The sequence below is a fragment of the Chiroxiphia lanceolata genome, chromosome 28, assembly GCF_009829145.1.
Source record: "Chiroxiphia lanceolata isolate bChiLan1 chromosome 28, bChiLan1.pri, whole genome shotgun sequence".
NCBI classification, from domain to species: domain Eukaryota; kingdom Metazoa; phylum Chordata; class Aves; order Passeriformes; family Pipridae; genus Chiroxiphia; species Chiroxiphia lanceolata.
In genome coordinates, this window is record NC_045664.1 from 501,568 (window position 1) to 525,900 (window position 24,333).

The 24,333-nt window shown below is 49.3% G+C and overlaps 1 protein-coding gene across 7 annotated transcripts in view; it reads left to right on the plus strand.

The window, feature by feature from the left end:
• AAK1 (AP2 associated kinase 1) overlaps positions 1-24,333 on the plus strand; it is an 80,877-nt gene that overhangs the window by 14,913 nt on the left and 41,631 nt on the right. For all 7 annotated transcript variants that reach the window (XM_032712619.1, XM_032712622.1, XM_032712620.1 and 4 more), the window contains exons 3-8: positions 10,134-10,252; positions 12,210-12,318; positions 14,623-14,765; positions 20,224-20,345; positions 21,780-21,861; positions 23,707-23,839. In XM_032712619.1, coding sequence (XP_032568510.1) covers positions 10,134-10,252; positions 12,210-12,318; positions 14,623-14,765; positions 20,224-20,345; positions 21,780-21,861; positions 23,707-23,839 — 708 coding nt within the window. The remainder of the gene's footprint in view (positions 1-10,133; positions 10,253-12,209; positions 12,319-14,622; positions 14,766-20,223; positions 20,346-21,779; positions 21,862-23,706; positions 23,840-24,333) is intronic.

Consider the following 24,333-nt stretch of genomic DNA (forward strand, 5'->3'; position numbering starts at 1 on the left):
CCTCTGTCCTCTCCTCCTGGCATACTCAACTTACCTCCTTTCAACTCCACCTGGGCAGGAATAGAATCTGCTTTATTATGCAGATTTTGTGTTAGTCATAAAGTTGTAAAACCACTGGAGAGAGGGAGGGAAGGTTGAAGGCCCTGAGTGCTCACCTTTGGGATGCTGCTTGGGGGAAGATGAGCATGAGGAAGGAGTTCAGTACCAGAGGTCCTGCTGGCGATCCTGCAGGGTCTGTTGGACTGCAGCGGGTCTGGTATCTTCTCTCTGGGAACACTGCAGTGCCCCTTGACCTGCAGGGTCAGAGGAGCAGCCAACCTCCTCCTGCCTACCAGAAACAGAGGGGTAGGAAATGCTCTCTGGCTGTGTCAGTGATTAATCCCTCACCAGACCACAGCAAGCTTGGGAGCAGCAGATCTAAGGTTCATTTCCAGACTGGCTTCGTGGCCACAGGGAGGGCCTTTTGTGACACCTGATGGTGCTGGAAAACCTCTACAAAGTGCTGCTTCCTCTGGGTAACCTGTTGTGCTGTACCCAAAATGGAATGAGAGGTGAACCTTCAGTCCCATCCTGGTGGGGTGACTTGCTCCTCTCTCTTACTACGAGATGTTGTGGTTTGAGGGTCTGTTCTGCACTTGGACACCCTAAGGTGCCCTTCCAGCATGGATTTGCTTCCTGGGGACAGGCTGCAGAGCTCCTGTGAGCAGAGCAGCTCTCTGACTGAGCTGTGTGAGCAGTGCCTGTGCTTGTGCTGCTGCTGTCAGTGAGTACTGTGCTGTCACACTGACCCACGTGTTCTTTAGTCAGGTTCTCAATTTTTTGCCTTGTTTGTTAATCACAGGTTTTCCCACCCTAGTAGCACCATTTTAAGACCATGACTTGAAGAACAGAGAAATTAATTTGCAAATTGCTGGTGTTTCTGGCTGTCTCCATCTGAAGGAAGTGGGAGCAGAGATAACATTCCAGGTTGAGCTCAGTAAATCATAGATTGTACCAGTGTTGTCTTTGCTTCCTTTGATATTTTTTATGACCCGGGCTATTACAGCCCTGCCTCTTACTGTGGCTTCTTAATTACACCTCAAACCACTTTAAAAACAAAAGGAGTTGTATTTTTCTTTAAAGGTGTTCATGCTGACACGCTGTGACTTTAAAGGTGTTGTAGATGCTTCATAAAGCAGAAAAAGCAATGTGCAGTGATCCTGATCCTTCCAATTCCTTGTCATGTATCACAGCAGAACACCTCACAGTGCTGCTCCCAGTTTGTGGGCACACTTGGTAATAAAAAGGAATAATGCTGGAACAGAAAACTTAATTTGGGGTGAAATATGCTGTCCTGAAAACAAATAGCTCAGCAGTGATGGAGAAGTGGCATCCAAAGGGGGAAAATGGGATTTGAGATGGTATGTTTTCAGCAGGTATGTGCAGCAATACCCTCCTGCTGGGCAGTGGAAGAGTGGAATAAAAGACAGCAGAAAGAATATATTGGTGCAGATGAATAGCCACAAAAATAGCCCTGGAATCCTACTGCCATCATAGCTGACTGGGGGAGCTGTAGGGAAAATCAAAGGCCCATATCAAAACTAACCAGCAGACCTGGGGGGTCACACCAGATCATCCCAGAGACGTGATCAGTACCTGACTGTGGCCCTTTGCTTGCCTTCCTGTTACTGCTGGTTTTGGGACAGTCTGGTGCTTTTTTAGGAGCTGCTGAGTGAGTCTCTCCAGACTCGTGGTGTGATGCCCAGTAACACCTCCCAGCAGTCCCAGGAAGGTTGGTTGGAGGTCTCTGCAGCTCAGCAGCTCCAGTTGCTCCAGGACAGGATCCCAGGGCACCTCGGTGCTCTCCCCTGTCCTACAAATGAGTCACTTGTCCACCTCCAGCCTGGGTTTACAGCTGGGGGAGCCAAGCCTGGGTTATTCCTTCACCCCTGTTGAAAGCTGGCCCAGAGAGCTGTGGGAGAACAGCACTGGCACGTGGAGTGCTTTTCCCTGATGTGCCTGCAGAGCTCTGTGAACGCTGGCTGAAGTAATTACAGATGATTGCATTGCTCAGCTTGGGCCAAAGTGTTTTCCTTGGCCTTTCTTCTTTGTGGTGACTCTGCTTTGTGAGTGACTCCAGAGCTGAGGTTTGCTGTAGCCATCCCTGCTAAAGATGCCCCAAAATGTTGGTGATTTAGGATCAAGAATTGCATCACAGTGTGGTTTGGGTTGGAAGGAGTGACTACTGTATATACACAACTAGGAAAAAACTCCTACTTTTGTTAAAAGACTATGTGTTAGTCCAGTTAGAGGTGTCAGAGGCGCAGGATGGGCTTCCTTGGGACAGCAGCAGAGAGCAAATGGTGCTGGTGTTGTGAGGGGATGGTGTCCAGTGATGGGGAACAGGCAGTGTCAGTGTCTCAGCTGGTTGTGGCCACGTCTGTGGGGAGAAATGAATTACTGTGTTCTAGTAAAGCTTTGGGAATGGTGAGCTGGAAACACCCCATGCAAGGGAGTCACTGTGATTTTCCTGTAACTGGCTCACAGCATCCTGGTTGTGGGGGGAACAAACAAACCTGAGTGAGCCTGCCCCTTGTACTTAGGAAGGTAAATGCTAAGGAAGTTCTTCTGGCTTGTGAGATAAAGCAAAACATGACATAATTCTTGGTGGATAAGGATCAGTGAGTATTGGAACTGTGCAGCTGAGGAGTGGCTCTGTGCCTGGCTCAGCAGAACACTTAATTTGAAGTGCCTGCCAGCACAGCCAGAGCTCAGAATGCCTCACCGGCCCTCCCTGGAGGCTGAACGTTCCCGGGGCTCTTTTGGGGACATCTGAACAGCACTTGGCTTGTCCCCTCAGCTGCAGGGCTGGGGCACAGTGGGCTCTCTGCACAAGAGTCTGGAGGGGGATGAGATGGAGCTAAAGCACAACAAACTGGGACCAGTTCCGTGGAAAACCACATGCACTGTTTGTCCAGCTCAGAAAAGAATTTCACCCCTGAAGAATAAAGTTTTTAGTGGCATCCACAGTGTTTATCAGCAGCTATGGTAATTCCAGGTATTGTTAATTTGTTTGTAGAAGGATGATGGAGAAAATTCAAAATGAAACACTGATTCCTTATTTAATTTTGAAAGTGGGAATTGATGATTTGACAGTTTCAAGGCTGATGATCTGACTGACTTAACTGAAAAGGGGAGCAATTCCTCCTCAAACCCAACAGCTTTTGGGTTATTCAGCACAGCCCTGGAACAAAATGAGGGATGTGATTGGAGACAAACCTTGAAACTGTTTGCAGAGGGAAGACACATCCATGGAGATGTTTTTGTAGCTGCTCTTGCCGAGCTCAGACGTGCAGCTGGGAGATCATCGTGCTGTGTCTCCTTTGCTCCTGTGCAAACAGCACTTGGTGTCTCTGGAGGTACCCTCAGCAGGATTTTAGAGGGAGCTTTGCCTAATTGCGTTTGGACGAGGCTGTTCCTGTTTGTTGGCATACCTGCTGTCTCTGGCAGGGGACCAGCAGAGCTGGGGAACACAGGAATGTGTTCTGGGAGCACTGGTGGCCTTTGGTCCTGCAGATCCTGTGAAGTCCAACCTCCTTTTCTCTGCGTGCACAGGGCAGAGTCCAGCCCTGCTCCTGGACTATGATTAACTCAGGTGAAGTGGTCTCTTGAGTTGGGGCTTCAAACACTGCCTGGCTCCAGCTGAACTTGCTTTATTTTGGCCCAGCATGGACAAAGCGTGGTGGGATTCTTGTGCTGTCCTGGGCAGGGCTGGGGGTTGGACTTGGGTCCTTGTGGGTCCCTTCCAACTCAGGATATTCTGTGATTCTCTGCAAACAGGGCCTGTCTGGCAGGCACAACACATGCCTGCAGGAATGCTGTGTTTGAGTTACCTGAGGGGGTGAAGATGTGGAGCAGGGCTGAGGAGGTGATGGTGATGGCACAGTTGTGGTAGTAGGAAGGGGGTTCTCAGGTGGTTCCCTTACCACCCTCAGCGTGCCATCCCAGAAGGAGCAGGTGTGTCCGTGTGTCCATGGAGGGTGAGGGGTGTCCATAGAGGATGAGATGTGTCCATGGAGGATGAGGAGTGTCTGGAGGATGAGGGGTGTCCATGGAGGATGAGGTTTGTGCTGTTCACACTACAGTTGCAGTGGCAGCACTTACAGGGCTTGGCTGATTTATGGGATCCCTGGTGAAAGGCACCTCTAGAGGAGCTTGTCACAACAGGGTGATGGAAGAAGCAACCCATTTGTCTGTGCTCTTCCTCACCATAACACACCATAACACCACTTAGTGCAAATTCCGTGGAACAGCAATGCTGTGGGTGACTGCAGGTCAGTGTTGCTGGGTGCAGGAGGATTCCAGACGTGCAATCCACGTGAATCCCTTCAACTGAGCCCAGTGCTATCTCCTTACCATGGAGCAGCTCAGGGGGATCACGTGCAGCCCTGGGCAGCTGCTCTTACCTAGTTTAGCAGTGCTTGCCTGGCTGTGAACAGCTCTGCATCCTGCTGAAATTACAGAAGGGCTGAAAACATAACTACCAGTGCTGGCAACGGGCCAGTGCCCTGACACAAACCTGCATGGAAAATTGCTTTGGCATCTGTATTGACTGGAGATAATTGGAACTTGCCAGTATTTTTTCAGCTTATCCTAAAACCTTTTAGCAAGAACAGCAGTCAGGCCAGCAGTGTGTAGCACGATAACCATGTTTCCCTGCTGTTGACACAGGCCTAAAATGCCAAAGAGGCACAAAAAATGTTTCCCCAGAGACTTGTGGCTGGTGCTGGCTCTGAGCTGATGGTGATCCCAACACTGACCGTGTGCTGCCTGCTCAACAGTGTTAATGTGTCTTAAGAACCAGCATATAAATATCTTTTTGTATCTTAGAATGAGAATGATATTAAAATACAGCTTCTGCTGGCTGGTATAGAAAGGAGTTGAATTTCCTTCAGAACTTCTAACTCACAGGCACTTGTGCAGGGGAAAACTGTCCTCTGAGCTGACACTCAGGCTTAGTTCTTGCTTTTGTCCCTTCTGGTGCTTGCAAATCTCTGGATTTATTCGCAGCTGAAGCCTGGACTGATCTCTTGCTTTTTGCTTTCCATGTGTTCACTGGAAAAGAGGCTCTACCAGTGAAGACCCGGGATGTTCCCAGTGCCTGGAATACTTTGCCTCTGAGCTCTGCCTGTGTGGGACCCACCCTTGCTGGCCCCATGTGGCACAAAGATCTGCCTTCACCCCAGGCAGCTCAGGCTCCTGCGCTGACCTTGGCAGGCTGGGAGTCACACAGATCCCGGGATGTCTGTTCCCTTGGAGCTGGCTGTTCCTGGCCTGCTCCTGCCTTCTCTGAGTATACCAGTAAATGGTCCTGTAATGTGCATCTGGCAGGGCTTCAGCATCGTTGCTCATCCATTTGTCTTTCATCTACTGCCTTTCAGCTTTGCCCAGATTTAGCAAAGTTGGGGGTTGGAATAAGGAGGGAGAAATTGGTTGTGGTCTGAGGCTCTGGAAGCTGAAGGTCCTTGAGGCTGAGGAGGTGGTGGTTTGTAGATCTGTAATGGGCAAGGAGGGAGGGTGACCCAGCTGTTAAGAAGTTAAAAGCCAAGGTGAGGGTATTCATTTCAGCCTTGTGCTGTGAGAGACATTCAGAGTTCAGAGGGTGCTGGGTGCTTGTCTGAGCAAAGCCTGGCTGTGGGCTGGGCAGTGACCAGGCAGGTGCTCCCACCTTTACCCTGCAACCCCTGGGATACATCCACCAGCTTTGGAGAACAACCCTCCTCTGCTGGCTGATGCTGCTGGTGGGGGAAGCAGAACTCTTAAATCCATTAGAAAGTCTTGGTTAGACAGTGCTGGCTGCAGTCCAGGTGCTTGACAGCTCTGTCCCTCCCTGGGCTGTGCTGGGCTGGCTGATACTGCTGAGGGAATGTTTCAGGCATCTGGTGGGTCCTGCTGCCCCTCTCCTGTCACACCTTGCTGGGAAACTTGAGCTGTGTTTGATGCCAGCTGCTTGACCCCAGCAGTGCTGCTCCTGAGGTCCCTGCAGGGGCACAGCTCCTTCTGAGCTGCTCTTTGGGCCTCTTTGCTCTTTGGGAGGTGAAGGATAGACCAAAGCTCCCAAATCATCTCCTGTGCACAGAAAACTTGACAGGAAATCTCTCCAGGTCTGGGCACGGAGTGCCAAGGACACCCCTGCCATTTCAGACCCTCAGGTACACTGGTTGTGGCACGAGCAGCCCATGAGCAGATGTACCTTCAGCTCTGCCCTTGGCCAGGCAGGCCCCAGCACTGCTGGAGGGAGCAGGATTCCTGCAGTGGCCCCACTGTGCTCTGGCATGTGGCTGTGCCTGCCCGTTCCTGTGAACGTGTGTGATGTGTGACAGCCTGAGTGCTGTGCCCTGCCCGTGCTCATTTGGAGGGCAGGCTGTGGGGGAAGGTTCTCAGTAACCTTCAAACTGACCTGTGTCCTGCCAGTGGACTTGGATCTTGGATTTCTGGAGCCATTTGTGTGTGAGGAGTGTCTCTACCCTCTTCCCTTCCCTCATCCTCCTGCAGTTTTACTCTTTGCAGCCCCGTTCTCTGCATGTCAGACTGGGAGTGCTGAAGCCAATTAGCAGTGGAAGGTGTAATAAAAGCAGAGAAATTCAAATTTGGGTGGTATTTTTCACACCTTCTGGTTTAAATGTGGAGTGACCACCTGGGGGGAGTTAGACATCCTTGATTCTGTTGTTCCTTTCTGGACTAAATCCTGGGTACCATCAAAAGCTGGGAAGGACTGTTGTGGTCTGCTTTAGCTGAGGCAGGTGGGCCAGGGGATGTTTGAGTTGTTTGAAAGTAAAACTCCCCAATGGATGTGGATCATCAGATTTTGCTTCTCTGCCTGCACAGTCCCTTTCTCTGGGTTGCTGTGTGGAAAGCTCTGTGTCCCTGATGGAATCAGCCCTTGTTTCTCGAGAGGGAGCTCTGCTGCTTTTCCCAGGGGCAAAATTGTCCTGCTTTAATGTGCAGCCAGAGGGAGTTTAATAATAAAGTAACCAAGTAGGTTCAGTGGTTGTGCACAGCTGGTGTGAGGTGTCCTCAGCTGAAGCTGCAGGAGTCAAAGGTGAGGGGGAGGAGGGCACGAGGGTGTAATTTTCCTGTGACTTGTAGAAGTGCAGATGTTGCAGGATCCTCTTGAATGTGGCTTTTCCTGATGTATTTGTGTCACTGCTGCATTTGGAAGATGCTCCAGGCCATGTGTCTGCGTTGATGTTTCACTCCTGTATCAGAAAGCATTAGTTTAATTTTTATTACTTTATTTATTTTTTATATTCTGAATATATATATATTTTATATTCTGAATGTCTCTCTCCTCTGAGCTCTCGGGATGCTTTAGCTGTGTTCTCCCTTGCACAGAATGTAGTTTTCTGTGCCAGTTGGCTTGTAAGCAAATACCATGATGTGCATATTCTAACAAGGGTGCTCTGGAGGTGACTTTGTTAATTAGCCCAGGATCCAGATAGAGGAAAAGGACCTGTGCTAATGAGGCATTAGCAGTTGGTCTGAAGAGGCACCACTCCCACCCAGCTGAAGCAAAGATTTAGGAGGAGGTTCTTGGGGAGCTCTTAGTGGAGCTGCTTTTTTTTTTTTTCCCCTAAAGTTTAATTGCTCTGTTTTTGCTGCTCAGCTCGTGTTTCCTTTTGCTGAGCACAGCACTGTAAACAGAGGTCCTGGATCCTGCAGGCCTGGCCAGGAGCTGGGAGAAGAGAACTTGAACCCCTGGAGAGGAGGGGGGGCTTCTCATGGGTCACTACTGATTTCTCATTTTTGGGGAAAAAGGCCTCCCAAAAAAGTCTTGTGATTACAAAAAAGTTTTGATGATGACTGAGCTGTAATAATTTGGAAAAAACCCTTTTTTTTTCTTAATGTTTTCTCTAGATTGTGTCTGAGGTTGATGGAAGTATTGTACAGAAATTGAAAAAAAGAATCTGAACCTGATCTCTCCAGTGATTTTGGAAAATGTAAAATGTTAAGACAGTAGGGATTGGGGAAGCTGTGTTGGTTATGGGTCCCTTATCTCTTACTGGCTCCACTGTGGGTTATAAGAGGGGGAATTAAAATCAGTAGTGCTGTGTTGCTTTTTTCAGCAGCCATCCTTTGGGCTAAAGATCCCCAGTGGGACGTGGGGATTTGTTCTTCCAAAAACGAGACAAATGTGGCTGGGGAGAACAATAAAGCTACTGCTGCGGGTTCAGGAGCTCTTAGAAACGACTTGTAATTTGAGATCCTCAACTTGCAGCAGCTCCGGGGAGAGAGTCGGGGTTATTTTGGGGTCTGAATGTGAGCAGTGTGGAGGGAGGCCCCGCAGGGCTCCGAGGGCTTGGAAGCAGCTGTGGGACGTTGTATCCCAGGGCCACGTCCCAGTTTTCTCCATGGAAATGTCCATTTTGCAGCCGGGGTGTAGTTCTTAAGACTTTTAGTTGAAGTCTGGATGCTTTATGCTTTTTTTCCTTCCCTCCCCTTTTTTTCCTCTCCTCCTTCTGTTGCATATTTTTGCAACATCTCTGGGGCTGCTCCTAAAAGTCAGTGGGGCTTCCTAGGAAATGCTGCTCTAGTTCCTGTGGCAAACTGTGGTGTATAAAACTGAGGGGGTTGCATGCCAAGAGGGGTTTCTGTTCAGCAGCTCTGGAGCCGACAGGTGTGTTGTTTGCATCTGCACCTCCTGTATTGTTTTGGCAGATGGGCTGTAATGTCAGAAGAGCCATTTGATAACAGAGAGGGTCACGCATTGATCACAGCAGTGTGATCTGGCCATTTGCTCTTCTTCAGTCTTTTCTTAGTGAAAATAAAGCCCAGTTTTAGTGAAAGCTTCAGTGGGCCTTCTGGCTGTGGTGGTTGGTTGGTTAACAGCTTGTAAGCACTGGTGGTTGCAAGAGTGGAGTCATCACGTGCAGCCTGTTTTAACGCTGAGTTTTACTCAGATTTAGTTTCTGTTTGTCATGTGTGACATGTCACATGGTGGAGGCAACTCCTGTAGGTGCTGAGTAACCCCCAGGTGCAAACATGTCTGGTGGAACTGTGTGTGGGGTTGGTCTGTTGGTTTCTGGCAGCTGGTGAAGAACGAGATTCACCGAAGGGCTCAGACTTTGACAAGGGAATTCTTTGGGGTGTGAGTTGCCTTTTGTGGTGTGCAACTGCTGCCCTCGTTGCTGTGGGACTTCTGAAGGCCACGGCAGCCCCGACACACAACTCACTAGTGAGCTGATGCTTTAGGAGTCCTGCAGCTTAACTGGAGTGTATGGTGCAGTGTGAGGTACCAGAGAGCAAATGAGGTGCTGTTGGGTGGTGGCACCAGCAGTGTCATCGTGCCTCCCTTTTTACCACCTTGCAGCACTTCTGGCTCCTTGGATCCCTGGGCCTCTTAGTCCTGATTCATTCCGATCTCTGGAGCCACGTGTGAAACTTTGATGCCTTTATTCCCCATCCTCAGTCACCTTCCTGTGTCTGCCAGAACCACAAATACCCTGTGTTTGGGTGCAGTGCTGACAGAGATGAAAGGCTTTCATCCTAAACAAGTCAGTTTATCCTGGGAGTCCTGGCTTTACTAATAGCAATGACCACAGAATGAATTGTGGCTTTTCATCCCTTGTTCTTCTGTCCTGTTTTAAGAGCACAAACATCAAACCACGTGTGGGAGATGTTTCTTCTGCTTCTTGCACAAATCAGCTTTGTAATGTAACTTGGATGCTTCAGAGTCAGGGAGCCTTTTAAGTTTAGGGCTGTGGTGGTTCAGTGGGTGATCTGTAGCTCTGATTTCTGTCCAAGGCAGCGTTGCTGTCCTTCAGCTTTCTTCTCATAATGGAGTTAATGGAGCAGTGTGTGGCAGGACAAGGAACCGGTGTAACTGTGTGTTTTTATGGAGGTGTTAAATGTTAACTTTGCTGCCATTGATTGAAGATTTACCCCCTTGGATCCCTTTTAGTTCCCAGAAATAACTGTCTGGGCAGAGCTGGAGGCTCTGGAGCCAAGCACATGCTGGAGCACTCCCACCATGGAGTGGTGGCAGCTGCTCAGTGCCCTCCCTCTCCTGACTGCTCCAAGGCAGGGATGGGGCTGGAAGCGAAGACCAAGAGATTTTTTTGTTAATGAACAGGGTGATTTTGTGTCTCCCACAGGTGGCTTTGCAATAGTGTTTCTGGTGAGGACGAGCAATGGGGTGAAGTGTGCCCTGAAGAGGATGTACGTCAATAACGAGTACGACCTGCAGGTCTGCAAGAGGGAAATCCAGATCATGGTGAGTCACTGGGCTGTGCTGGGACACCACACTGCAGTGGAGTGGTGGGAGAGCCTGGTCACCTTCTGCCTCTGATTTCTGTAACATCGCGTCACAAACTGCATTTTCTTAGCAAAACCTGACTCCTGGAGTTATGTGACTGGGAAAGTCTAGTATTGAATTATTTCAAGTGTAAGTAGTTCCAGTGGACAAGCAAAACCTGGTAGTAAAAAAACCCAGGGAGTTTCAGGAAAATGGGGGGAGAAAAAAAGCTCCCGTGTCAACCCTGTGGCCTAATGGGAAAAGGAAGAGCTGAAGAGGCAAGCATGGCTGGGGGTGCTGGAATTCAGTCTGCCAGTCTTTAATTGAGAGCTAAAGTCTGTTAGACCTCATCAGAAAAGGCTGATGGTTCTGATGTAGCTGTGTCTGAACTGCAATCAGTGCAGGAATGGCAGACCCCCATCCTGAGATAAATCTATATCACAGCAGCTTCTCCTCCTTTGGGGCAGGATGAGGGTTATCTCAGCATCAATGGGGTTGGGAGATTTAAACAGTGGTTTTGGGGTGGTTACTGTCAGGGCTTTCGAAATGGGAAAGTATCTGTAATGAGCTCTGGGATATTTCTCTAGATTATATATATACAGGACTTATATGATAGGGTAGCTGTTTTAAACTTAGCATCTCTGAACAAAGACAAAATGGAGATGATCCAAATAGATTTGCAGCCTGGTAAACATGGGAAGTGCCACTTCTGAAGTTGTATCCAAAGATATTGATGAACATTTAGAGCAGCTGCAGGTGGGGAAGGAAATATAAAATATATAAAATCCTCATTCTGTGAATTTACCACATAAGGTACAGGTTTGGGGTAGATGATCATATCAGAAACTCTTACCTGTGGCAATTCTGGGTGTAGCTTTTAATGAGGTTAATACCCTTAAAGTGAAGTGCTGGTGTTTGTGATAGCACAATGAAGCTTTGGGCATGGTTTGTCATCCCCATGACTCCGTGGGAAAAGTTGAGATCAGATCTCACATCAAAGGTTTTAGCTGTGCTCACAGAGCTTGTTTACTTGGGTTTTACTTGCTGGTGCTTTCTGTTGTCTCCTTGTCTTTGGTGCCTTTGGAATGTGTGGCTCGCCTGGAAGGTGAGGGTGAGGAGGACCTTTCTTACCCAGCAGGTCCTCTTGCTCCTGGACTGGATCCTAGGCACTCATCTTTGTCCTAAAGGGAAACAATTCCTTCTTTCCCAGCTTTTCTGCAATAAGGAATTATTTTAAACTTCAGTTTTTGCAGCCCTACAGTGTCAGAGCAGGATGTGCCCAGCAGAACCTTGATTTCTTTTACTGATGAAGCTGAGCATCAGACTGGGCTGTGTGTGAAGCTGGAATCCCAAAGAAATGACTTCTCCCTGCAGGTTTAGCATGTTGTCCCCATGGCAGAGGGGTGGAACTGGATGATGTTTAAGGTCCCTTCCAACCTAAACCAGGCTGTGATTCTATGAAAAGTCATTGATATGAGAACCTGTGCTTTAACCCACCAGGTTACTTAAAATAAGGCACTTTGAAAAGCAAGGTTAAGATTTATTTTGTTGGTTTAGTGGATTTTTATAGTGAAGATTCAGGATACTTTTTGTCAGCAGAAGAGTGGAAGGAGACAAGACAAGTAAGTACAACATGTCCTGCATGGCCACCACCACCATCTGCCCTGTGCAGAGGAGGAGCTCTGGGGGCTTGGCCTGGGAATGTGCCAAAATCTGACCAGTCCTGAACAGGTTAATGCACCAGGCTGGCTGTTTCTCTGCTGTTTGTCTCAAATCCTTCTGGAAGGAAAACAGGTAGAGACAGAGCTCAGGTTTGTTCAGGCTCTATGTTGTGATTAACCCAGAGTGACAGGAGCCTGTGCAGCGTGGAGGAACCAGAGCAGGAGGTTGCTGCCCTGCATGGCTGGCTCATGGCTGGAATTTCTGTGCCTTGCAGCGGGACCTGTCTGGCCACAAGAACATCGTCGGGTACATTGACTCCAGCATCAACTCTGTGAGCAGCGGGGATGTGTGGGAGGTGCTGATCCTCATGGACTTCTGTCGGGGTGAGTGTGGGCTTGGCGTGTTGGCCATGGGTGGGCTGCTCCTTCAGTGCCTGCAGGGAACTTGCACAGCATCTTCCTTTAAATAAAAAAAGCTGTTCTAGGCCTGGCCCTTTCTTGCCTGCCAGGAAGCTGTTCTGAACAAAGCAAAGCCAGAACTGGGGGTGGAGAAGTGGATTGACATGTGAGGCTGTGGGGACTCTGCTCGTGGGATTGGTACCACCTTTGCTCCTGCCCAGGGTAGGCCTGGATCCTTTCCATTGTGAAGGAGAACCCTAAAGTACATATTGCTGTTGTCTGTAGGCTGGTCCACACAAGAAGTGGCTCTTCTAAAGCTCCCAGACTGTGGAATGAAATTTTTCTTCTCTTTATGTTTCATTGCAAGCTTTGTTCCATTTCAGCCTGACTGAGGGTTGTTCTGGAAGAAGTGTGACATGGATAATGTGAACCAAAAAGCATTCCTCTGACCTTTTTGCTTGGCTGTCTGTAGCCAGACAGGCTCTTCCAGCCGTCCCAAAGCTTTGATCTTTGTGGCTGGGATGTGGTGCTTGGAACATGATGCGTGTGCTGGGCTCAGATGCCTCTCTCAGGAAGAGTGTTTAGCAAAAATAATGTTTTGGCCAGGTGACCTCAGAAGTCTGTGGCTGGTTTGGATGGTGGCAGTCAATGCAAATAAGTATTTTTGGGCCTGTCTGGCTTTTGACTGAAGCTGAGTGCATTGCAGCAAGGGCATCTAGATGTTAAAATGCCTTTAAACATGAACAGTGCAGGTTTCTGTTCTGCCACGTCCTCTTCGCTGCTTTGGGTCATGCAGGAATCTTGAGTGCCTTGCACTGGGTTTGTTTGGTGGTGAAAGGAAGATCCTGCTGTGTAGTTTGGCTGAAGGAATCATTCAGTAAGCTCTTTGTAAGCTCAGACCTAACTCTCCCAAGGAATAGTGTGGTCAGTGGGCCTGGCAGTGCTGAGGGATCCCTGCCCAGCTCCATGTGCAGAGCCCACATGGGGGGAACTGCAAACTGAGCGACTCACAGGCACTTCCTCCAGCTGCATTGGCCAAGTTTGGGGCTGATAAGTAAAATCCATCTTTCTAAGGAGTTTCCTTCCATCTGAAAGGAGGAGAGCTGCAAGATGGCATTTCTGACGTGGTTTGCTCTTGCCAGATGCTCTGCTGAGCACAGGCCTGCCTCTGTCTGCAGCACTCAGACTGGAATGGTTGTTACACATGGATTTTCCTTTTGTGGCAAACGGTTTCCAAACCAAATCAGTGTCTTTGTGTGCAGAACCACGCTCATTTTGAGTGTAAAATGTTCACAGCTGTACTATTTATTAAACTGAGTTTTTCTTTCCTACCATGGAAGTTTTCTGACACTTGTGAGGTGGGGTGATACAGTTCTGCTTGGCCAAAGCCTCAGAAGGGAGTTTGTCTATATGGGGCATTCTGAGAGGGAAAGAACCTCTGGATTGTTTTGGATAGGCCTTGACAGCAACAAAACCTCAAAGTTGAGGCCAATTCAGGACTCGTTCATGAAAACTTGGTTTTGTTTGTCTGGAGTTTCCTTTGTTACAGATGGATTTTTAATTTCTTTGCCAGTTGACAACTTCAGCCAAGCCACTGAGTGTGTGGGTTTTCTGAGTGTCTGTCTCCCTCCCTCCTCTTGCTTACATGTGGCAAGCTAATCTGTGGACTGTGGGTGCCCCAGATTCAACCTTTTATTCCTCTAGTTGGACAAAATAAGTCTTACTCGGAAGAAAAAAAGAAAATTATGTGGCTTAGTCAGAATAACTTGAGTGCTGACACAGCCAGGGGAAGGTGGGCTGTGGGAGCTGGTGTGCTGCTCTGGAAGCTCTACCTGGAGCTCAGGTGAGCTGTAACACCTGCCCAGGTGAGCTGTAACGCCTGCCCAAGTTATGCAAACCCTGGGATTTAGGGGAGGAGATGAGAACAAAACAAGCTGAGTAAGCAGACTGCAAAAAGCCTCTGGGGAAGGTTTGTTGTGAGCTTAATTTGAACTCCTGAGCTCCTCACGTGCCACCTGCAGAGCCCCAGTGTGGGGAGCAGAGCAGGACAAGGGTGTCTGGGGCACTGGGGCTCACCCTGTGTGGTGTTTGATGGGAGCTCACCCTGTGTGATGTTTGATGGGAGCTCACCCTGTGTGCCTGTTTGATGGGAGCTCACCCTGTGTGCCTGTTTGATGGGAGCTCACCCTGTGTGCCTGTTTGATGGGAGCTCACCCTGTGTGCCTGTTTGATGGGAGCTCACCCTGTGTGCCTGTTTGTCCCAGCTCACCCTGTGTGCTGTTTGTGCAGGAGGGCAGGTGGTGAACCTGATGAACCAGCGCCTGCAGACCGGCTTCTCCGAGAACGAGGTCCTGCAGATCTTCTGCGACACCTGCGAGGCCGTGGCCAGGCTGCACCAGTGCAAGACCCCCATCATCCACAGGGACCTGAAGGTGAACTCTGTGCTCCAGGGGCCAGCAGGGAGTGTCGGAATAACCTGGGATGTGGGGGCAGTTTGGGATATAAGGAAGATGTTAAGCCCTTAGAGAGTGTCCAAAGGAGGCAGCGAGGATGGGGAAGGGCCTTGATTGGAAGCCGTGTGAGGACACTGAGGGCACTTGGTGTGTTCAGCTGGAGAAGAGGAGACTGAGGGGAGACCTCACTGCAGTTCCAACTGCCTGGGCAGGGGCAGAGGAGGGGCAGGGACTGAGCTCTGCTCTGGGGGGACCAGGGACAGCACCCAGAGAGTGGCTGGAGCTGGGTCAGGGCAGGGTCAGGTTGGATCTCAGGACAAGGTTCTTCCCCCAGAGGCTGGTTGGGCACTGCCCAGGCTCTCCAGAGCAGTGGGTACAGCCCCAAGGCTGCCAGAGCTCCAGGAGGGTTTGGCTGATCCTCTGGGACACAGGGGGTGACTCTTGGGGATGGGCCTGTGCAGGGCTGAGGGTTGGACTGGATGATCCTTGTGGGTCTCTTCCAACTCAGCACATTCTGTGATTCTGTGATCCTCACTGTCTGCCTGCTGCCTACGCCAGTGCCAGTGCTGTGCTTCCCTCGTTAGTAATGAGGAAAAGTGGGCATGAATACACCTCTCTATTGGAAGATAAAAAAAGAAATGAGCCTCTCATTGCTGCTCACCATATGTTTACCATCTATAGATCTCTTTAAACACAAATGTTCGTGAATAATTCTGGTTTGCACACGTGCCAGAGTGTACTTGATGAATTATTCACAGTGACTTTCTACCCCCTGAAACACCCTGGATGATTTAAGGTTGCTCACAAAAAAATATGCTATGAGGTTGTTACCTGGACCCACATTAAAAGGAGGTGTTGGCCGTGGGGCAGGAGTTATTAGGAGCTTTTGGAACTGGCCTCTAGAGCTCTGACCATGAAAGTGTGTTGTAAAACTGTGCATGCTTAGCTGGGAACAGGGCTGGGCCTGCAAGGAGAGCTTGGGAAAAATCCCATGCCTGTAATCAAGCAAACAAAAAGATGTTCCCTTTCCTCTCTACAAGCTCGTAAAATGCCGGAATAAAATATTCAGCCAAGAAGGAAGGAGGCTGCTGAGCAGATTTGAAATTCAGATGTGCTTTGTGGGGCAGGTTCTATTTTCAGAGCCCTCACAGATGTTTGTTTGTACCGCGTTGTTTTGTGGGAGCCAGAGATGCCCCGTGTGCCAAGGAGAGCCAGGTGGGGCAGGGGCAGGAATCCTCGGGGTCTGGGGTGGGTTGGCACGTTTGAAGTGGCAGGGACACCACTGCTCAGTTGGTTTGGACAGAGAAATAACTCCTGTGAGCGTTTTCCAGAGGGAAACAGGTGGTGTATCAGTTTGAGGCCTGGATTTAGAGCTGGTAAAGTCTGTGGACATCTTGCAGAAGTTTGTATAGGCCAGGAAAACTGGGATGAGAGGATGAGGAACAGGAACCTCTCCAGCTGACATCAACCCCTGCCGTTACCTTTTTGGTGAATCCCTGGGGTTTTTCCCAAAGAACAAACTCATTATGTGGCCTGGGAATGAATCTGGGACATCTGTGCTGGGTTAGTGAGTTGAGTGTTACTTTCTGCCCTGAGTTGCAGTTGAAATGGGCTGTTGGGGTCTGATAGCCAGCTCCCACTGCCTAGATCGGGGAGATTTTGCAAGGCCTGGCTCTTGGTAGGCTGTGCCCAGAGTCAGAGTTGGCTCTGCTCTGCTTGGAATCATTTTCTGGTTGAATTGTGTATTATTTCTGTTGTGGAGACCTCTGGGGATCTAAGCACGAATGCACAATTAATGATTTATATATATTTTGACTTTATTTGAGTTAAAACTGTCAAGGGGGAGTTGCAAAGCCAAGAGAAACTAAGGGCCAAAGAAGATCTGTACAGGCTCTGGGTGTAAGGAGGGCGTCCATCCTTAGGTGTTTTCTTGGGGTGAACATAACCCTGCTGAAGAGGGGACAGATGTTGATTTTGGAGGCAGCTGCCTGGGGGTTGGAGGCCTTTGCAGCTCTTTGATGTGTCTCTGGTGCTGGAGGTTCCTGCCAGCAGCAGGGGTCCTGTGAATGAGCTCTCAACCCTTTCAGACAAGCGCAGCTGGAGGAGTCTCAGTGGCCTGTGGCTCTGGTTTTGAATTAACCCAACAGGCTTTGCCTGAAGCAGAACCACCTCCTGTTGGCACAGTCCCCCCTGGTGGGAAGTGACCGAGGGACAACAGCACCTTTCCCCAGAGTTTTGTAGGCAAAAGGGGCCATCTCACTGCGAGTGAGGGCCATGAGATGATCCCGTGTCACCCCTGTGTGTTAAGGTTTTCCTACCTGGTCTGAGTGACTCAGGTGCTGTGCCAGCTGCATGCTGTGCAGTTCAGGCTGGGATGTTTCATTACTTCTGCTTTGGTTACCACAAAACCAGGTGTATATTGATGCAGCTTTTTCCCTAAAATGCAGAAGCCTCTTGTGTGCTGCTGGTGCCCCAGTCCAGACCCCTCTGAGGAGGATTCACTGGCAGTATAATCTTTACTGGTTCTTGCAGGGACTTTCCTCACCCTTAGGGTTCATGGGCCGCTGCTGCTGCAGGGCAGTCCTAAAAAGTTTATTTTTGTTCTCCTTTCTGGGGTAAGATCAATTCCTGTATCTTTAGTTTAGGCCTTTTGACAGTGCAGAACAAATGGCCAAACCTTATGGCAATCTGTTATATCACTCTGCTGCTGTGTTGGAATCTCTGTAAGAAACTAGACCTGTCAGACCCCAGAGGAGCAGGGTTTAGTGAGGTGGAGGAAGGGCAAAATCTGCCTAGGGCTGGTGATTTACACAACTACCCCGTACCTGGGGCAGTTGTTTGCATGGCTTGTTTTATATTTTACCTCGTCTTTCCAGTCTCACATCTCATAACTCCTGTTGTTCAGAGCACCAGCTTAGAACCAGCTTGGATTTCTGCAGGGAGAGGTCTCCCATTTCTACCTGTGGTGCTTCCGGTGGTCTGAACCCCCCTGGTTCCAGGAGCAGGTGACTGGATGGCAGATGAGCAGATGATTTCCCTTGTAGCAGCTACACAGCAGGATGCACCAAAAACTGTGTCGGGCAACCCGGAGGATGCTGTTGATGCAAACCTCTTTCTCCTTTCCTTCCCCTACTTTTTGCAATGCCCAGGGGGTTGTGCTCTCAGGATAAGGATTTAGTTTCACCTGCTTTCCTCTTAGCCCTTGTGTGGTGTGATCAGACAGTCCCACTGTGCTGCTGTCACCTCTCTGCCTTCCATCACTGTTTGGAATGCCAAGTCTTGCCCTGATGCCACAAACAAGCCTGGGATTTGTTTGGCTGGATCTGTTGAGTGTGATATGTAGAATTGTTCAGTCCTGTAATGGTAAAACCCTCCTGTTGGCCATGTTTGGAGTGTTCCTGTGCCAAAATCAGTTGGTGCTCTAAGGTGCCACGTGGCTTTCGCTCCGTGCCAGGAAATGCTCCATGAGCTGTCAGAGGGGAACAGTGAGCGGTGCCAGGGGAGAAAGGGCAGCTGAAACATCTCTGAAGAGATCTGAAGGTGCTGGAAAGCAGTTAGGAAGTGTGCCCTGGTCATGCATCCCTCCCAAATCACCACCTGAGCTTAGGAATACTCGCCTTAAAGCCCTTGCTCTCAGGAGAGGGTAATGGGTGTTGAATTCACTACTTAAAGCCCCAGTCCTTATCCCTTCCCAGCATGTCTGTGCAGGGGGTTTTATACTTTAGTTCTGTTTTAGCAAAGAAGCATTTAGTTTGGAAAGACTGAAGCTACACTCTGTAACCTACAAAACTTAAAGCAACTCATTGTTTCCCTTAAAGGCTTTTGTTTGGGGTCTAAGTCTGACTTTGTGTGGAAGGTTGCAGCCAGAGTTGTAAATGCTCAGCAGTACTGGGAGCTGGAGTGCAGCTTTTTGGGAGTTTGACCAGAAGAAGACACCTCCATACTCCTTTTAAAGACACTTTTCTCTGGCCTGGCAGGCAGTAGCAGTGATTCAAGAGCTTTATTTTGCTGTATTTTTTTCCTTTTGCTGGCAGTTACTGATCAAACCTGGTTGCTGGATAGTCCAGTGCTGACGTTTAACAAACCTTGCAGGATGTTTCAGTGAAAAATCACCTCAGACTTCTCAACCAGATAAAGAGGAAGGACTCTTCTGGCAATGCTTGAGGAGTATTTGCAGCGAAGAGGGAATAACAATCAGTGTGGATGTGCTGGGGAGAACATCTGTGTGCAGTGCTTTATTCAAAGCAGATGGATGGCAGGGGGAGAAGGGGGATGTTTAACCCTTGGTTCCAAGCCAGCCTTCTCCCCCTCAGCTGCTCTAATTTGGCTGCGTTTTCTGATGCTTAAAATGCTGACTCCTCCTTTTTCTTTCCTTCTTGTGAGGCTCATCCTTGATGGGGAGCTCCACTTCCAAAGGGTTTTGTTAGCAAACGCTTATGTGGGGTTTTTTCTGAACTGTGTGAGCAGTGTGTCTTATCTCGCTGTTGTATCTGAGCATTTGACACTGATTGAAGATAAAGACATGAAAAATTGTGTGTTCCCTCGAGAGAACATGCTGTTAATGCCTCTGTACAGATGAGGAGTGGGAGCACAGGGCTGCTCTGCCGAAGCAGAGATCTGAACCCAGGGTTTTACACATTTTAAGTCTGTGTTGAAACATTCAGGCAATTTGCTAGGTTTTTGTTATTGCATGATTAAGTGTGAGTATTGAGGGGAAGGCAGTGTTTCTGCTGATTTTATTTATTTTTTCAGCTGTCCCAGGTGTTTGTTTCAGTAGTTCTTTCAGTTGCCTGATTCAAGGTACCATATAATATTTGAAGGGAAAGGGATCATCTCAGCAGCCTGGAGGAACCTTGGCTGTTCCAGCCCCTGTTCAGGGACTGTGGGGTACCCAACACCTTCTGAGAAGGGGCACCTAAAGTGTGAGCATTTTGGAACGAGACCCTCAGGGACAGGGGGAGTGCAGGCAAAGGCCTGGAGATGTGTTTGAATTTCATACAGTACAGAAGTGTGTGTGCTGTCATGTGTTTGCCTCCTCTCTGTCCCGTGGACAGCCCTTTGCACAGCTGGGGACAGCTGGATTTACTGTCCCCCGTTCAGATGCCAGAGCAGGGGCACAGCAGCACACGGACACTGAGCACCAGAGATGCCAGGCCACTGTTCTTGTCCTGGTAGTCCTGGCAGAGGCAGAAGTGTGCTTGCAGGAGGAGAAGGGAGGGGTGGCAGGATGGAAGGCAGTGTTACAACTGTGCTTCCATCATTTGACTTCTATTTTAGGGGCTGTGACAGAGGCTCGATGCCTGTTTGCTTTGCTGTCGTGTTACGCCTTCATGTCAGATGTGTCTGAGATGTCTTCAGGCACTGAAAACCTTGGCTTGTGGAAAAAAAACCTGGAATATTTTTTGTGTCTGAGTGACTCTGTCTGTGACACTTGTAGGTTGAAAACATCCTGCTGCACGACCGTGGCCACTATGTCCTGTGTGACTTCGGGAGTGCCACCAACAAATTCCAGAACCCCCAGACGGAGGGGGTGAACGCGGTCGAGGAGGAGATCAAAAAGTAAGTGTGCTTTGCCTTTTCAGCTCGGGCCTAGTTTGTGTTTGAAGGGTAATTTTGTCTTGTGCTGGGATTAATTCTGCTCAGGCCTGCTGCAGCAGCTTGGCTGTGCTGCATGGCAGTGTGTGCTGCAGGTAAATGAGTGCCCGGGGGAAGGTGGAACAGTAAATTGAGTTTGATGTAATTGCTTTGGAGCTGAAGGACTGAGCGTGTAATGCAGAGGAGCTGCCCCACCTTGCAGGCAGTGACCTGTTCTGTTCTGTGTGGGGTCACTCTGTCTCTGTCCTTTATCTCTCTTGGTTCCTTTGAGCTACCAGGCAGGGATGACACAATCCCTGTCCTTCCCGAGCAGTGACTCAGGGCCCCATCTCGGCTCTGCATGGGAAGTGTCAAGCCCTGGAGGGCTTTAATCCATCTCCTTCTCCTGTCCCATCCACAGCCAGCTGTTCTGGCAGCATCTGGTGCTCCTGGGTGCTTCTGCAAAGGGGACTTCCCTTGCAATTCAGCAGGACCTGGATCAGGGATGGAGCATACTCCTGGTCCTTGGTCTTGCTTTAGTTTTAACAACATCACTGCTGCAAACTTGCCACCTCTGTCAGTACAACATCCTGGCTGGTTAGAGATGTGTGCAGAGCCTCCTTTTCGTTAGAATGCAGCTACACCTGCTTGGATTTCCTAGACTTGTTTGTTTGGAGTCATCAGAGCTCTCCTAATCCAGTGTTGCAGTCCCTTTGGAATGCCCTGTCTGTACCCTTAAGCCTGCAAAACCTCTGCCTTTAGTGATGCTTTCCTGTGATCAAGGTAAGCAGCAGGCAAAGTGCCACAGCAGAAATTACAGACCTGCTGATAGGAAAGCTCATCAGGAGAGTCTCTTAAACTCTGGTGCAGTTTCCAGCTGTACTGTTTGTGGGGATCTGTTCAAATGAGGCAGATTCCAGCTCTGGTTTGAGGTACACAATGGCCCTTCCCTTGCTTACAGTGGCTCTGAGCAGGAGTCCTGGTGTGAAATCTGGTTTTTAGGAGCCACATATCCAGTTACAATCTGTGATACAGTTGGCCACAGCCCTGCAGTGAGGACACTGCAGAGGACAGTTGATTACTGACCTTGTTAATACTTTGCATCCTTGAATATTTCTGTTGTAGTTCTTAAAATGACTGTGCATTTTCATGAGTGAATTCCTTGTTTTAGAATGGATTGTGGTTACTGTTTTGGCTTTCCAGGGCAGTTTGCAGGGGTGTTTTATTGTTAGAGGTAGAGGTAGTGTTTGAGGTATGTAGCACATGATGCTGTTAAAGATTTTTTTAAGTAGATATCTTTAGTATCTTTTTCCCTAAAATGAATAGGGAAAGAGAGAATTTGGATGTATTTGGAACTGTGACACAGTGAAAATGCCTCTGATACCCCTTTTGAGCTCCCTGATGGATGTTTCTCTGCAGGTACACTACGTTATCCTACAGAGCACCAGAGATGGTCAACCTGTACAGTGGCAAACTAATCACCACAAAAGCAGACATATGGGTATGTATGGAAACCACTGACACCCCCAGCCAGGCTGCAGCTGCTTCACTGCCATGAGGGCAGGGAAACTGGGCTAACCTGCTTTCCTGAAGAACCTGGGCATTTCTGAATGAAGAGTTCCTCTGCTGATATGTCTGATGAGTTCCTGCTGAGCAGGGGGGCTGCTGGATGAGATGTGTGTGCTCCTCTCGTGTGGTTTGAATTTATGTATGAAGCTCCAGGATTGAACAGGGCAAACCTGATTTCATATCTGAAGAGTTAAAGCAGAAAATTTGAAATATTTTAGTTTCTTGTGCCTGAGTTGGGGTGTAGGCATGTGAGACAGAAGTTACTGTTCAGAACTGAATAGAAACCCGAGCAAATGGACCTGCTCCCCGCAGCAGTAGTGGGTGATCCTGTGTAACACGGGGCTGAATTGGCAAACTGGCCAAAGGCCAAACTCCTGCACTGCTGTTCCTGCTGATCAGGGCAATCCTGCCATGCTCTTCATGGTGAGAGCAGAATCCAGCTGGAGTGGAATCCATTCCTGGCTAACCTGATCCAGGGTGGAAGGCTTCCCTTCGGATGGGACAGTGGTGGAAAAGAGTCTGTGCTGTTTGGAGCATAGAGGCAGTTCAGCAGATGTGTTTGCAAGTGTTTAAAGTGGTAACTGGGAGTGTGTTTGTGTGGTTTCTGGAGCCCTGAGCTAGGAAGTAACACAGCAGAAGCAGAAAAAGGGTTTTGATGTACAATAGCTGTGCATGTACAAGAGGGAAAATTGCTGGTGTGACACCTGCTGGGAAGAGTCCCCTGCTCTCAGGGAGCTCAGCTGGAGCTGGGAGCAGCAGCTCCTGTGGGAGCACATTTCAGCAGGAGTCTGTGGGATCAGGCACAGCACTGGGTGGGAGCAGAGAGGGAAGGTCCAGCTGTGAAAGAACAGTCAGGGCCTCAGAGGCAGCCAGAGGAGAGCCAGGATTTGCACTCCTTCCTCTGATAATGGGAAAGGTGGAGATCCAGGGGCTCTGCTCTTCCTGGCATGGCAGGAATTCTGTTCCTGTGACCCTTGGAGTGTCCAGACCAGTGTGTGTGTTGGTGGGCATAGGGAGCCTCAGCTTCCAGTCCTGTTCCAGTGCTTGTCCTGCTGCAAACCTCCCTTCCCTTCAAACCTGCTGAGGTGATTGTAAACCAGAGAGCAGTTTAATTGAGAAATCCTGTGACAAAGGAGATGAGCTGATGATGAGTAGCTTAGGATTAGGAAATGTTTCCTGTTCTCCCCTCTGAGGTGGTGGGAGTGTTTCATAATTAGCCCTTTGTGCAGAAATTGTGTTTTCTTTTGCAATAGGTGGTGGTTCTTGCTGCCAAAAGCAGCACGGCAGTGGAGGCAAGGGTGGTACAGCCTGGCAGGCTGCAGAATGAGCTGTATTTCCCTGGCATTTATTTAGAACAGCTGAAAGGTTGTTTGAACTTAAGCTTGGAAACAGTTTGGGCTTCTCTTTGTCAGAATAAATGTATTAATGATGATGGTTGCCATTTATTTGTGCTGTTCCTTTGCTTTTTTCTCTCGGTGTGTGGCAGAAAGAGGCTTTGCCTGTTCAAAGACATGAAGGGCTGTGCTCTGCGGAGCCGTGCGGGGTTGATGATATACAGTCCCCCAGAGCAGTGTCTCCCTAACAGGGGAGAGCTGAGCTCTCCATGGCTGTGTCCTGCCCTGTACCCGTGTTCAGGTCCATCCCAGGGGTGCTGGGTGCAAGCCTGACATCACACAGGACCTGGATACCCAGGCTGGAGCCCCCTCCCTGTCTGTGCCGTGGTGTTTGAGCTGTGCTTGGCCGTTTGCTCAGTCCCTGCTCTGTTCTCTCTCCCCAGGCCCTTGGCTGTTTGCTGTACAAGCTGTGCTACTTCACCCTGCCCTTTGGGGAGAGCCAGGTGGCCATTTGTGACGGCACCTTCACCATCCCGGACAACTCGCGGCACTCGCAGGACATGCACTGCCTCATCCGTGAGTGTCTGACAGGGCCAGGCAGCTCCCACGGGGCCAACACCCAGCACAGGTGTTCTGTTCTCATGTTCTCTGCTCCCACAGGAAAACCAGCAGTTCTCCTCTCCTTTTAGGAGACTTGCTTGCCCAGGGGTTGGTTAAAGTGATCTTTTAGAAGCTTAGGAGATCACTCTTGGAGGGCCAGCTGTGACAAAGGGGTTTCTGTTTGGCCGGGCTGGGGTGAGCTCTGGGGAAGGGCAGGAACACAGACAACCGTTTGGTTTGAGTCCTACAGGAACTTGCACAATAAGCCTATTTATGCAGAAACGTATTTCTCCAGTAATAAATCTGTTTGGATAAGGAACTGAAAAGAACCACAGTGACTTAGACTAGTGATAAGAATTCATCTTCTGTGAACTGGGAAGCAGAACTGAAATGATTTATAAATAACCCACTGACTAGAGTGATTGTGTAATTAAGCGTACAATGCACTACTCTTGGCAAAGCTGGGGCAG